The sequence below is a fragment of the Perca fluviatilis genome, chromosome 4, assembly GCF_010015445.1.
Source record: "Perca fluviatilis chromosome 4, GENO_Pfluv_1.0, whole genome shotgun sequence".
Taxonomy (NCBI): domain Eukaryota; kingdom Metazoa; phylum Chordata; class Actinopteri; order Perciformes; family Percidae; genus Perca; species Perca fluviatilis.
This window is the reverse complement of record NC_053115.1, coordinates 14,778,412-14,792,907: the sequence shown is the minus strand read 5'-3', so window position 1 is coordinate 14,792,907 and position 14,496 is coordinate 14,778,412. Positions and strand designations below refer to the sequence as shown.

Sequence of the window (14,496 nt, the reverse complement as noted above, 5' to 3'; positions counted from 1 at the left end):
AAAAACAAGGATGAAAAGTATGGAAGTAACTAAATACCTTTACTCCTTATTGTATTTCATAAGGCCAGTAAGATTATTCATACTTTTTTTTTTTTAAACTCATTTCTTTTTACTTAATTTTAAATCATGCTCAGAATACTGTGTTGGCTTTACTTTTCCATTTTGTAATTGTGTATTTTTGTTCTTTTACTGTCATTTTTGTTTTCAACTACCGGTGGTGATAAATTCTGTATAGACAGATGCCAAATTTATGTATATTTTTTTATGATTTAAAAAAAGCAGTGATTTTTTAAAACTTAAATGGTGAAGCTGAGCAGTGATTGGTTGGTTACATGAAAGTGTCACCTGTGTAAATAAATGACCCCCTCAGTGGGGGAAAAGGCAGAGCAATGGAGTAGCATACAGACGGATCACTAGGGATTTATGTCGGCGTAGAAACACATAACTATCCTGCAAGATGACAGACAACAAATGGTATGAGCATGCGTGAGTGTGTGTCAGAGACAAGGGGGAACGGGGTGTGCTCAGCTGTGTGGAAATGAGAGGGAAAACTAACATTCTCCATCACGTACCCTCCCATACCTTTCCCCACTGGTTTCGACTCTTTAAAAGCTGCTGCGGTGGTGTCTGACAGCCTCATTATCACTTTGCCCTGGCTCGAGGGAATTACTATCCACCTTTCGACAAACATGCAAACTGCAGTCAGTGGAACTAAATTAAGATAGTGCAAAAGAGGGATCAGAAGTCCTCAGCAAGTCAGTTGTAAGAGACTTGACTGTTAACGTTTATTAGTGGACAACTTGCATTGTGAGATGCTTCTGTATTTTAACATCCTGGCGCTGCTCCTCCTGCAGCCGGCTCTGTCAAGCCCAATGCCGCTGACCACACCGTCCAGAGGATGTCCCACCTGTAAACCAAAGTCCACACAGAGTCAGCCGGCTGTAGATTTAAATGCCACCGCTCCGGGCGTTGGAGAACCATGCGGGGTCTACATTCTGAGCTGCGCCCATGGTCTACGTTGTGCACCTTCAGAGGATGAGCCAAGGCCCCTCCGTGCCCTGCTGGAAGGCAGGGGAGTCTGCAGTAATGCCAGCAGCATCGGCCCGACTGAAAACGTCCATACTGTAGGTAAGACGAAATTCAGGTTTCAGTAGGTGAGGTTCATGGTGTAATGAATTTTCAACACCAACACTCACCATTTGCTAATTTATTTGTCAGTTTTCGACAGGGTGACGCCCTTACATTTCACAGTCAATCAATCCTGCTATTATGTGACCATGAGTCTGAATAGTCAAGAGGAACTGTGAACAGAGAAACACACCTGTTTTTACGCAATGAGTTTCTTTTGCTGCTCAGGCCCAGACAAGCTCTTACATTAAAACAGGAGATGTAATGAAAACAGTAGATTGCATGAAAAATTATTTTATGGCTCGGTTGCCGCAGTATAACCATTGGTTTTCTTTTCAAGATAGGTCTGACTAGTGCTTTTAGTATCATTAGTGCTAGTAGTTAACTAAGAGTGAAGTACATTACACATGCTAAATGTCTGTCTGTATCTGATATCTTAGACCCAGCTCCTGAGGATCCAGATGAGGTAAAAAAAAAACTATCTTAATAATTTAGACAAACCATACATAAATTAGACTCAATCAGGCACTCACATGTATCTGTTAAACTCTTCCTACAGGCTCCATGTCGTAAACTGCTAACCACACTTATTGAAGGTCTTGATGCCCATTTATTTAAGTCAAATCATGATATCTACATGCCTAACTGTGACAAGCGTGGTTTCTTCAGGAAGAAGCAGGTGAGTTTGCATAAAAGATGAATTATAGGAAATCCCATTAACAAGACTTTTCTATAGACCTGCGGCTGTATTTGTTTGTTCTGTTTGTGCAGTGTTGGTCGTCTCGAGGTAAGCGGCGTGGCAAGTGCTGGTGTGTGGATCCGAACGGCATGCCTGTCTCCTCAAACACTAAACAGAAGGGCGGCCTGAGTTGTTAAAATGCATGAAGCCTGGACTGAAGCAGGAGAGGCTGAAGCTTCATTACCGACATGAGATAAAGATGAAGGAACACCAATAGAGAGTCTAAAGGAGCTCAACACAGTCTCGCATCCCATTCTCCACCAGCCAGAAACAGCTCTCCAATGAAAAGCGGTTTCCAAATCTGGTGTAATCTTTGTCTCCCTTGCGCCCTCTACTGAACATATAAGGGCTGTATTGATTAGACATTACTTTCGTATCTCCTTATATGAGATGCATTTTTACACTATATTAAATTTATATTAATGGGCATATTATCCAGACTAGTTTCACACTGTAGCCTACGTTGTAGAAACTGCACCTACAGTTTGAGCTACACAAATTCAAGTTGTCCACATTCATGTTTCAACATTTTAACTCCATTTAATATTTCAAAGCCATCAACCAAGATCAGGAACAAAATGATTTGGATCAATGTACCATGTATTATTATATATTTTACTTTGAAACCACTGTAATTGTATTACTGTAATTTCTGTACATATAATTTAAATATGAGATTCTATTTATGTTAAAATTGCTCATACTTTGAGTAAGTAATTTATCAGTGGTTGCCCATCAGCGCAGACACCAGAGGTATTATTGTAAAAACCAGAATTTCTAATGCCAAATTAGATGAGGGGCATTATTATTATGATTATTATTATTTTTTATTTTTTTTGCATTCATGAAGAAAACATTCCTCTTGAACAATAAGAGAAGGTGTGTGAAGGTTAAAACTGACACTGACAGGCAATATTGCAAACATGACTTTATGGATGCTTTGTGGATTTTGTGCATTTAAAATACCTTTTGTTACCTTTTTTTTAAATAAAAATGATTTCACTCAAAAAGTAAATCCATCTTATCCTTAAAACCAACATCAAGAATGAAGAAGAAGAAGAAGAAGAAGAAGAAGAAGAAGAAGAAGAAGAAGGCGGCGGCACAACTTTCAATACTTCTGATGAAAAGTTGGATACTTTCACCTCTTTATCCCTCAAAAATCCTTCAAATTAAGCAATATGAGAAGCAAAATGTAACCTGCAATGTGTGGTAGATATTGCTTCCCAACACTTTATCACAACATCACCACTAACTACAGTTCCACAAATGTATAATTTATTGCAAGATGATTGTATTTTTTGTGAGGGCTTATTGGAAAATTGTGGTGATGATGATTATTATTATTATTATTATTATTATTATTATAAGATGCATATAACATGCTAACTCATTATATTCTCCCAAGATAAAAATCAGCAGTGGTGGAAGAAGTGCTCAGATTTTAAGTAAAAGTAGTACAGTCTAGAGGCTACTCACACACATTAAATGGTAGGCTACTTTAGTAAATGTACAAGTCATTTAGCAGAACAGCCCATTTCAGAATAAGGGAAATATTCAAGTAGCCTAAAGTAGGCCTACAAGTAGTAGTCTACTTAAAAAGTGTAGGCCTGCTTAAGTAGAGTACTTGAGTAGGCTAAATGTACTTAAATTATACTTTCCACCACTGAAAATCAGTCAAACATCACATACATGAGACGGTTAAAGACTGTTTCTGCAGTGTTTCATCATACTGACTGTAATGCTGATTTTGTCCCGAGGTTGTTGATGTTTGATCTCATTGTCCATCGACCCAAGTCTCTGGACCAGGAGGTGTTAGTTATAGTCGGCTTACAGGGCCAGCAGCAGGTTGCTGCTCCAGAAACTCCTACAAGGCGGGCTTCAGGCTACTTTACATAGACAGGACGCCACAGATGCAAACTCTGCTCACAGACTGAGAGATACGTGTGAAAGTGCGATGTCTTCTCCAGGGGCCACCTTCAACCCTCTGAACACTCTGGCGTCCAAAAGCAAGACAAAGAAGAAACACTTTGTGCAGCAGAAAGTGGAGGTTTTCCGAGCCAGTGACCCCGTGTTGAGCGTGCTGATGTGGGGAGTCAATCACTCGGTAGGTACGTGGGCTGCTTATACGGACACTATTATGAGTTTCCATCTGTGTGCGAATATGTTCATTAACTGTTGACATCTATTGATCATGCGCAGATTAATGACCTTAGCCAGGTGCCTGTACCTGTCATGCTGCTTCCAGACGACTTCAAAGCCAGTACCAAGATCAAAGTCAGCAACCACCTCTTCAACAAGTACTGTGCTCCACTCAACTCTGTCCGTCTGATTGTAGGAACCTTCATCCTGCTTCCTGTGTTTTGCACAGATTTTAGAGGCTCCTCTGATGTGTTTACCTGCCTGATGTGCTTATCAGAAATTGTAGCCCCCCTTTAGAAAACAACAATGCTTTTCTACACTAACAATACATTTAACCCTGCCACGGCTACAGCCACAATAACTAGCCAAAAATATTTTTTTCCGCTTGTCTAGAGACGATGGTATATTTTCAAGGTGATGTAAAAGAATGAATCTGTATACCAGGGTTGCAAATGCAATTGAGTGGTTCAGTTGTATGTGTAACACCAGAACATCCATAAGTCTCATACAAACAAGACAGACAATAGCTAAATTGATAAATTCATCAGAAAATATGGTGGGGCTCACAGAGTATCAGCGTCAGTCATATGAAGTAATCTATTAGACAAAGCCTGTTTGCAAATAGTAACTCTTTATGAAAGCTGTGCTATGCACTGTCTGCCTCAAGGTTCCGTTTCTATATGAATGGAGGCTAGAAAACTTGAGTGGCTTTCAATAATCTTTTAATCCATCCAGGAATCTAGGTTGTGTAAAGACTTATGAACAGAGGTGGGAAGAACAATAAAATGTTTTCTCAAGTAAAAAAAAAATGTACTCAAGTGTATTTCATGTTGCTTGACATGGAAAATACTTAAAACGGAAAAGGATGCAAAAGAGAATTCAGTCAAATAGTGTAAACGTAACCAATGACGCAACTGTCAATTTGGACCATTGAAAGACAGCAGACTTGACACCAAAGTGCCATTAAACACATGTATTTTGTTAATTAATAAACATTATTTCTAATTTGTAACTGTCTCGCTTGGATTGAATTCAGTTTGAAAGAGTATCAGTATAGAATCTGCTTTATTTAATCATGTTATTCTATTTGAACATGTTCATTTTATGCACTGAAATAATGTGCTGGAAGACAAATAATTAGGAAGAGACATTTTGTATTTAATGAAGCATTGGTAGAGGTCCCAGTCAACTACAGGTGCTGATTATACGCTGAGTGAGGAATGATGCAGCACATTAACGCTGCGTTGTTCTTATTGTATGTATTTGTTCTTCAGAGAGAATCTTCCAGGACAGTTCAAATTCAAAGACTACTGTCCGCAGGTGTTCAGAAACCTGCGAGAGCACTTCGGAATTGAGGACCAAGATTACCAGGTACAAGTATAAACTCATCGCAAATCAACATTTGATTGTGCCAACAAAAAAATTTATAAAAAACAGATACACTCTTAAAAAGTGTATCTGTTTCTCTCTTAAAAAACAGACGCTTTTCTGCATGTATTGAGCTGCTCCCTTCTAAATTTGCATTTATATGTGTGATATTTGCATGTGCCAGGTGGCAGACAGAGTCATCATCTGCTCTGCTCTGCTCAGCACAAATTCGCTTGGCACACAATTACTATGTGAGGCATACTGTATGTGGTGATGAAAGCTGTATTTCTGCACATCTACAAGTGATGCAGCAAATTCCTTGAAACATAGTGTGCATCAGTGCAAAATGCTTTTTTTATGTTCTATCATGATAACACACATATGTCTTATATTTACAAATGTCCTGTCTGTTTGCATCATGTTTTGCATTAGAAATTGTGTTTCAATGTTTGAATGAAAACAGCTTTACAACAGGATAGCAAGCCACTTTATACATCCGTTTGAACACCACCCATTCACCCACAAAAAAAAACAAAGTCTCATAAAAAATGAATGCTGGATATGTCAGATGACACACTACATATTTTGATATGTAGTGTGTCATCTGACATATCCAGCAACAATGGGAATTGGAGCTGATTACAATAATAGTGGATGATTCTTGGGAGAATATTGTGTTCAAGATGCCACAAGGGGATTGGAAGCCAACTTTGGAAAGAATTTGACTGGAAGGTTAAATTGAATTTTGCCCAAAAAATAGTCTTTGAAAAAAACAACGACAAAAAAACAAAAAATAGGTTTTTCAGGAGGCTGTTAGACATGACTGCCCAGCTACAGCTAAGAGTACCTGTTTTTACAATAAAGTGGGCACCAGATATTGACTATCTTGGTTGGGAACCCTGTACCTTAAAACCAACATTTTATTTCATTTATTAGTATTATTAGTACTAATAAATGATGAAATAAAATCAATTTTTACTTTGTCTAATCACTCCCCCCATGCAGAATATTTATAGCTACAGATTTAGGTAATTGTATGTGTGCTCTACCTATATACAGTGAAGCCCGATCTGCCTATTATTGTGTATTAAAGGTAATAAAGTAAAGCAACAAACCTAAACAGGACAGCAGTGTAATGGATGTAAAAGGTTTCACTGGGCAGATGTATTTTACGGCTGATGTTGCCACTATTTAGAGACGCCATCTTTTTTCTCACCAACAGGTGTCTCTAGCCCGTAGTCCTCCATTAAAAGACGAGGAGGGACAACGCGGGAAGATGATACTGACATCATATGACCGTACTTTGGTAGTAAAAGAAATCTCCAGTGAGGAAGTGGAGGAAGTGCACGACATCCTCTCTGAGTATCACCAGGTAGGACTAACACAGGGTGGAAGGCTTACTTGTGATAGGAGGTTTAAATGTCCTTTAGTGAGAAAAAAAATATCTTAGTTAATCGATTTTCTAGTTTGAGATTAACTCCAGTCATTAAAATCATTAGTCACATATGTTCTACTCGTTTTGTGTTTTTCTGCGTCTTTTGTATACCAGGAGAAAATGTGCTCTTTCTGTGATAACCCTGGTTGCCATGGCAAAGATTTTACAACATCAAAGCTAAATGATGTGTGTTTGAATTTCAAGCGGAGAGTTTTTTGCTTACAAGTAAAGATACATGACCTACAGATGTAGTTAATATGAAGCAAAGACACGCTGTCGTGACTGTTTCTGTTCCTACAGACATTTATAAAGAGCAGACTGATGGGAAAGAAGCACTCTCTAAAGACATTAAAGGTCCCATGACATGCTACTTTTTGGATGCTTTTATATAGGCTTCAGTGGTCCCCTAATACTGTATCTGAAGTCTCTTTCCTGAAATTCAGCCTTGGTGCAGAATTACAGCTCCTAGAGCCAGTCCCACAATGAGCTTTCCTTAGAATGTGCCATTTCTGTGTCTTTAGCTTTAAATGCTATTGAAGAGGAGAGAGGGGGGGGGGGCAAGGTGGAGTGGGGGTGTGGCCTTGATCAACTGCCACTTTGCTCGTATGAAAGCCATGATGTCTCTCTCTCTCATGGGTGGGCCAAATTCTCTGGGCGGGCAAACCAGAGAAAGGGGAGGTAACCTTGCTCCTTATGACCTCATAAGGAGAAGATTCCAGATCGGCCCATCTGAGCTTTCATTTTCTCAAAGGCAGAGCAGGATACCCAGGGCTCGGTTTACACCTATCACCATTTATAGTCACTGGGGGACCATAGGCAGGCTGGGGGAACTCATATTAATGTTAAAAAAAAACTCAGAAAGTGACATTTTCATGCCATGGGACCTTTAACTAAACAGAGAATAATATTTGAAATTTGACTAAATAAACACAATATTGCCGTTTTGCCTATAACCATGTAAAATGTTTGAAGACAAACCCTAGCCCATAAGAGCCATTATTTGAGTAAATCATAATTTAAGGTCCGCTTATTAGCTTTTATTCAAAGCCCTAAAGGTGCCCTGCCATACAAAACCGTTTTTACTTGCATTTTTTTTTAAATATGTTAGGTCCATATGTGTTTGTGTTATGTTGTGAATGTGAAAATGAACTGCTACCTCCTCTGTCAGCTCTAGCCACTGAAAAGAAATAAGCAGAGAAATCAGGCCAATTACAAAAGCTGGTCAGTCTGACATCATATTGCCTGAGCTCATTACTATTCATGAGCTCGCCCAGTATAGGCTTTCTATACCACGCTAGAATGGCTTGAAACAAGGTAACCAAGGCATTTTTTCCACAAAATATGTTACAGAGTCCATGGTAGAACTTCAGACATTACCACAAAGTAATGAAATACTTGTGGCAGGGCACCTTTAAACTGCATCTCACGGTCGTCGTCAGGGGATGAAACTTGCTCAGACTAAGCAAACAAATATTATGTTTACATTAAGTGTTACTCACCGAAACACGTTGTTGGCATCCTTGAGGTCTTACAAATATTTTAAATGCATTTTTCTTCCAGTGTTGTTATGTTAACTTGCTAGAAATCCTCTTTTTCTCTGCCCTTCCTGACGCATTGTTACATTTCTTGGCACTTTATTGCCTGTTACAGATGTGTGGAATGGTGTGAAACCACTGGCAGAACTGTGTATCGCATCACTCGCATGCTTGCACAAGAACAAACACACTTGTGGACACACTTCCTCCAAACATTCCTCCATTGTGCTACATTTTAATGCATGCACTGCCTCACACCGCTGGGTTGATGCACCCTTTATCTTCTCATCCTTCATTGTCTATTCACTGCTGTTCCCTTCTAGCACATCGTCACGTGCCACGGCAGTACGCTGCTCCCTCAGTTCCTGGCCATGTACAGAGTCAGTGTGGAGAGCGAGGACACCTACCTGTTAGTTATGAGGAACATGTTCAGCCACAGACTGCACGTACACAGGAAGTATGACCTCAAGGTAAACCCTGCAGGAGGCGTGTAGCTACTGTAGATGAGGATTCAGAGACAGTAATCCGTATGGACATTTTTATTGTTAATGGGCCAGTCGGGTGTGTCGAAGCATCTGTAATGTTTTTAGTTTTGCTTAAGCTCACGTAGCCATTTTTGGATTCGTGGCTATTCATGCATCAAGTATGAAGACACTGACTCTCAGGGGCTTGTGATTGTAGCGGTTGTTTTGTGAATATGGTTATATTTTGGCTCAACCGTTACCTATTAGTGACTGTGTGGGTCTTTTCGTTCCTCAGGGGTCCCTGGTGTCTCGTGAAGCAAGTTTTAAAGAGAAGGTGAGATCAAATAAAGGTAAAACATTGTTTTACCTGCAGTCATTTTCATATTGCAGTCTTTCTGCAGTCATACTACTTTGTTGATTATTGCCAATTTACTGAAGTCAGATTTGTTTTTCACTAACAAGCGAGCATGAGCGTCCTCTTGGAGAGTTTAAGCGATAGTCTGCTGATGTTGATGCCGCAAAGAAAAAAAAAGAAGTAATTTACGTGACACAGACTCATTGAAATGATGATGAATTAGATCTTGCAAGGGTAACTTAGCTACCTTTTATGGTCAGATTTAATGGTCAGCTATTTCATAAAATAATGGAAATAATGTAAAAATAAAGAGTTTGTCACAGCTAGTGTATATGGCTTGACTTGTTAAAGGAAAACATGTTGATGTAACCTAAAAATTAGTTTCAGTATTTCTTTCACTAAAATGATTTTCTGGTCAACAATTTTTAAGGGGTACTCCAGTAGGGCTGCACGATATGAGGAAAATATCTAAATGCAATTATTTTGACTGATATTGTGATTGCGATACGATTCACGATATTGGAGGGAATGATCATTTTTGTATCATTATTCTCATTTTCATTGAAAATTATTAACATTGAAAGAAATTTAAATGATTATAGTATGATTTTTGCGAGGATCTGTATCAAATTTTTTTCTTTAGTCTGTAGGATACGATTTGTAGGCCGGGATGTATCTGCAGCACCACAATACTTAATTCAGAATTGTTTGACACATGTTTTACCATTAACAAATATTGCGCCCCCTGCGATTTGGATATTGCACTAGTCTATATTGCGATTTCGATACAATTGCGATTAATTGTGCAGCCCTATACTCCGGTGATGTAGTACTGCACTCCCATAAAAATGCTGAATCCTATATTTCCCATAACATAGCTCCCCCTCAGACATTGTCAACTCAACTACTGAAGAGTAAACTGACATCTTTTAAAATTGGGGGTATGCTAGAAACCCCCTGAGCACATGCATTGCTATTTTTTTTTAACAATAATTAAAAACGTTGAGACCCTGATATGAGAAAGAATTATAGTGAGATGTTATAAGAACTGTAAGTAAATGAATAATGGTTAAATTAAGTCTATGACTCATCGTCGCATGCTTTTTTGAAAACAACTTAACAAGTGTTGCCACCAGCCTGTCTGCATGTGTGTGGGCTTATATTCATGCTGGTTTCCCTAGTTTGACATCTCTTACAACACACCAGATACATTTATTGTTTGAAATGTGTGACTGAGGGCAGAGTGTGAAATCCCATTTGCTATATTTTATCTGATTGTTATTGTTTGTGACAAATGTGATTTTCTTATTATATTTTCTGAAATGTTTTCGTAGAAAAAAAAAAACACTTAGCAATAGACTTTAAATAACATCAGAAGCCCTCTGTTTGGCCTGACCTCATTAAGAAGACTGAAAATGGTTGAATCGATGGAGTTTAAATAACCGCAGGGCTGTGAAAACCTTTGATCTTTCCAACTGTGTTGATTCTGAAAACAATATTTGGGATAAAATTATTTGACTTTTATGTCACTGGAAATAGAATAGCTGATTGTGTTTTAATGAGAAAAAATGCTAATGAATATTGTGATCTCTAGGCAAAATTCACAGTAGATGACCTTCACTCTATATTTCCAGGTGAAGGAGCTGCCCACTTATAAAGATGTAGACTTCAGGAATAACATGCAAAAAGTTTATGTGAGCGACGAGGCGAAGGAGAAGATTGTGGAAAAGCTCAACAGAGATATCGAGGTAAGAAAACAATGATGAAGAAGCATGCAGCCGTTGTTTTCTCTGACATAATTTATGCATGTGTACATGTACCCTTACTGCAGTTTCTGGTGCGTATGAGGTTCATGGACTACAGCCTGCTGCTGGGTATCCATGATGTGGAGCGGGCTGAGAGGCAGGAGGAGGAGGAGGACGAGGAGGAGGAGGAGGAGGAGATGGAGTCGTCTTATGAAGAGGAAAAGGAGGATGAAAACAGCATGGCACCTGAGGGTATCGGTGGCTACATGAACTCCTTCAAACCCATGGGTCCTGGCGAATTTGACCCTTACGTGGATGTGTACGCTATTCAGAGTGCTGTAGGTGAGTCCTGACAACTGAGATAACTCCGGTGAATTTAAGTAGGTTATATGAGCCCTGTGCTGTAATACACCTCATCTCATGCTGGGATGCAGCAGATAAAATCATATGTGCATATCACTCACCAAATGCTGTAAATCAATCCCATGTAGATGCACCCCAGAGGGAGGTGTATTTTATGGGTCTGATTGACGTGTTGACACAGTACGACACCAAGAAGAAAGCTGCTCACGCTGCTAAGGCTGTCAAACACGGGGTGAGAGACCAGGGTTCTTAAAAGGGATTTTTTGGCATATACGGTCTTTACATCTCTATCCTGTGAAACGTAAAGGAATGCTTTCATTTACATTGTGTGTTTGTGTGTGTGTGTTTTGTGTGTGTGTGTGTGTGTGTGTGTGTGTGTGTGTGTGTCTGTGTTTGTGTGCGCGTGCATGGGTGCGTGTTTTTGCAGGCAGGAGCCGAAATCTCAACAGTTCATCCAGAGCAGTATGCTAAACGTTTCCGGGAGTTCATCACTAAGATCTTTGCCTAGTTGAATGATAAAGTCCAGGATACCATCATCATTTCATACAATGCAATATGCAATACTTACATACTCTCAAATCAACATCAAGAAGCACTGCAAAATTACTGTTAATTTCAAAATGATCTACGTGGTTTTTGAGCATTCACTCTTCATGTCATTCTGCACTGCAAGATGGACATTTATTTTTAATAAAGAACTGGAATTTGCAGACAGAAGGAAAAGTCCTCTTGCCAACTGTTAATGGGTTTTCTTTTGTTTTCACTTAAAGTTTTGGCAATATTCCACCCCCAAACACAGTGGGAGGTGGAGATGATGAGAAAGACATATTTTCTCAACACATTGCTGCTGCTCAGGAGAAAGATGTATGTTTTGCTCTTAAATATTAATTTATAACTCCTTCTTTTCCCACCAGTGACAACACTTGACAGCACAAGAATAATTTGGGCAAATCTACAGGGTCTCAATTAGGAACAATTCAGTGTTCATTTTCTTGTCAGCACAATTGTGTGATTTAAGCTGTTAAGACTGATGTTATCTTATATGAAATGTTGCCAAATACAGATTTAAAATAATATAAAACTATTATAAATTATGAAATTAGGATTATGTGCTATTAAAACCTAGAAAACAAAGATGCCAGACTGGCAATTTCATAACAGTTTCGCCATTTTGTTTTCCTTATCTGAAAAGAAATTTCCCATCATCTGTAAATACATGAGTTGAAATAAATCTGCAGATGTAAGTACAAATAGTGTAATGTTTGTGTTTTGAAATCCTGAAACTGAAAAGATTTATTTGCATATCTCCAGTAGTGCTGAAGGGCAACCCTCCTCTTAGCTCAGTGTTTGGTATTTATACTGCTACATAGCAGTGCAATGCTTCAGTGGAAGCTACACACACTTGCATCATCTGAAAGGCACCATATCATACAAATTATAACTGTAAATTGATCAAAGAGCCTTTATGTCAAATGGTGTAGCTTGTATCCAGCCTCATGTTGTATCACTTATTTTACTTTTTAATGATATCAACAAAATAATGTACCTACCTGAGTAAAGTATCAAAGGAAATACAAAGTTAATATCTGTGTAACTCTAACAAGTGAATGTGAGGTAAAGCAAATTGTGATTCATGTCAGTACATGTGTTCCTCTAAAAATTATTCTTAAAGGTAAAGCATTCATTTTTGTCCTTATTTAGTCCCTGTCCCAGTCCTCCTGGCACACATTTTGCATGATAAATAATATCTTATGCAGAAAAATAAATGACATTTGATATATATGAGTTCCTCATCTCCAGCTACGTCTGTCAAATCTGCTGTGCAATATTCATATGTGGAATCCCAGTTAGTTTCTGTCCCATTTAGTGTCTTGAAACTGGTGTCAGCTTCTAAACCTACACCTGGCTCCTCAACCCTCAACCAGCTAAACCTTTTAAAGATCTCTGTCCAATTCCTACAATGCTTAATATTGTCATCTTGTCTCTTGTCTCTTTCTACTTCTCTTTATTTTAACTTGTGTCTCAGAACGTTAAGCCCATATATTTAATAGTAATCTTGTCTAACCTTTTCAGTCTGCTTTCAAGACCTGCCACTCCTCCGAAACTGTGCTTACTAAAGTCGTAAATGATCTCAGTACAGCTTTTAATTGGTCAAGGAGCAAAACTGATTTGGCGTCTCTAGCCTGGGTCTCGCGTCGTTAAAATCTGAGTGTTTTCTATAATAATACAACATCAATATTTCTGATGTGAAATATAGAGTACCTCAGGGCTCTGTTCTTGAGCCTCTGCTTTTCTCCCTTTATATTTCACCTTTTGGCCAAATTATACAGAGTCATGGAATTAAATTCCGCTGCTACGGTGAGGATACTCAGCTGTATGTGCCTATAAAGGCGGATGATCATTCCCACATTATTAAATGAGTGTGAAAAAACTGGATGTCAAGTAATTTCTTGCTCCTAAATTTAAATAAAACTGAGATGCTGGTCAACATAGACATCAGTCAAGTAACATCAAGAGACTCTAGACAACTGTGTGATATCCCAAAGTTAGACAGCCAAGAAGTAAGGTGTACATTGGATTTAACCCTCTCTTTTGATCAGCACATTAAAGATATCAACAAGATTGCCTTTTTCACCTACGCAACACAGCATTTTCTGTCCATGGCTGATGCAGAGATCCTGGTTCACGCCTTTGTATCATCCAGACTGGATTAATGTAAAGTTTTGCCTGCCACATGCTAGTAGTAAAAGTATTCAAATGGTTTAGAACGCTGCAGCTACACTAAAAACGAAGGGACATGGTGGGTAGTTCAATTTACAAATACGCATTTATTGTATTTTACAGAATTCATTTATATTTCTCTTTCAAACATATTTTAATCTTATAGCATTCATTTAATCTTGAGGGATGTAAAGTCTACTAATCTCAATCATGTTGAGAGGAATGTTTTGTTCAAAATGTAACACACTTGTCATGGACCGCCAGGGCTCTCTTCACAGTGAAGGTAAATACAATTTATCAAAACAGTCGTTAGAAGTGACCTGTTAATATGCATTATTTTAACCAAGCTGTTTATCTGCCGGTAAGCAACTTCAGCTAGTTCATGTTAATGCAAATGTTAGCTATCATTCACTATAGCCATGCTAACATTAGCCCTCCAATAGCTTTTAAAACCCTATTTGTTAATATTTCACTAATTGTGTGTAAAGGTTTATGCAGCAGTAA

The 14,496-nt window shown here is 38.6% G+C and overlaps 2 protein-coding genes across 3 annotated transcripts; both read left to right on the top strand.

The window, feature by feature from the left end:
* The first annotated feature begins 635 nt into the window (after window positions 1-635).
* On the top strand, window positions 636-2,877 carry LOC120557245 (insulin-like growth factor-binding protein 6). The gene is made up of 4 exons (XM_039797388.1): window positions 636-1,128; window positions 1,569-1,594; window positions 1,688-1,807; window positions 1,900-2,877. The coding sequence occupies exons 1-4, from the start codon at window positions 813-815 to the stop codon at window positions 2,002-2,004; spliced, it is 567 nt and encodes a 188-aa protein (XP_039653322.1). The 5' UTR covers window positions 636-812; the 3' UTR covers window positions 2,005-2,877.
* Window positions 2,878-3,633: 756 nt separating this feature from the next.
* LOC120557244 (phosphatidylinositol 5-phosphate 4-kinase type-2 gamma-like) lies at window positions 3,634-12,522 on the top strand. 2 transcript variants are annotated; one of them, XM_039797385.1, is made up of 10 exons: window positions 3,634-3,971; window positions 4,067-4,164; window positions 5,281-5,377; window positions 6,597-6,746; window positions 8,668-8,814; window positions 9,104-9,142; window positions 10,798-10,911; window positions 10,995-11,250; window positions 11,400-11,503; window positions 11,699-12,522. In XM_039797385.1, exons 1-10 carry the CDS (start codon window positions 3,822-3,824, stop codon window positions 11,777-11,779), a joined length of 1,236 nt encoding a protein of 411 aa, XP_039653319.1. In that variant the 5' UTR covers window positions 3,634-3,821; the 3' UTR covers window positions 11,780-12,522. The 2 variants fall into 2 exon arrangements, with proteins under 2 accessions (XP_039653319.1, XP_039653320.1); XM_039797386.1 differs by having other exon boundaries at window positions 3,889-3,975.
* The last annotated feature ends 1,974 nt before the right edge of the window (window positions 12,523-14,496 follow it).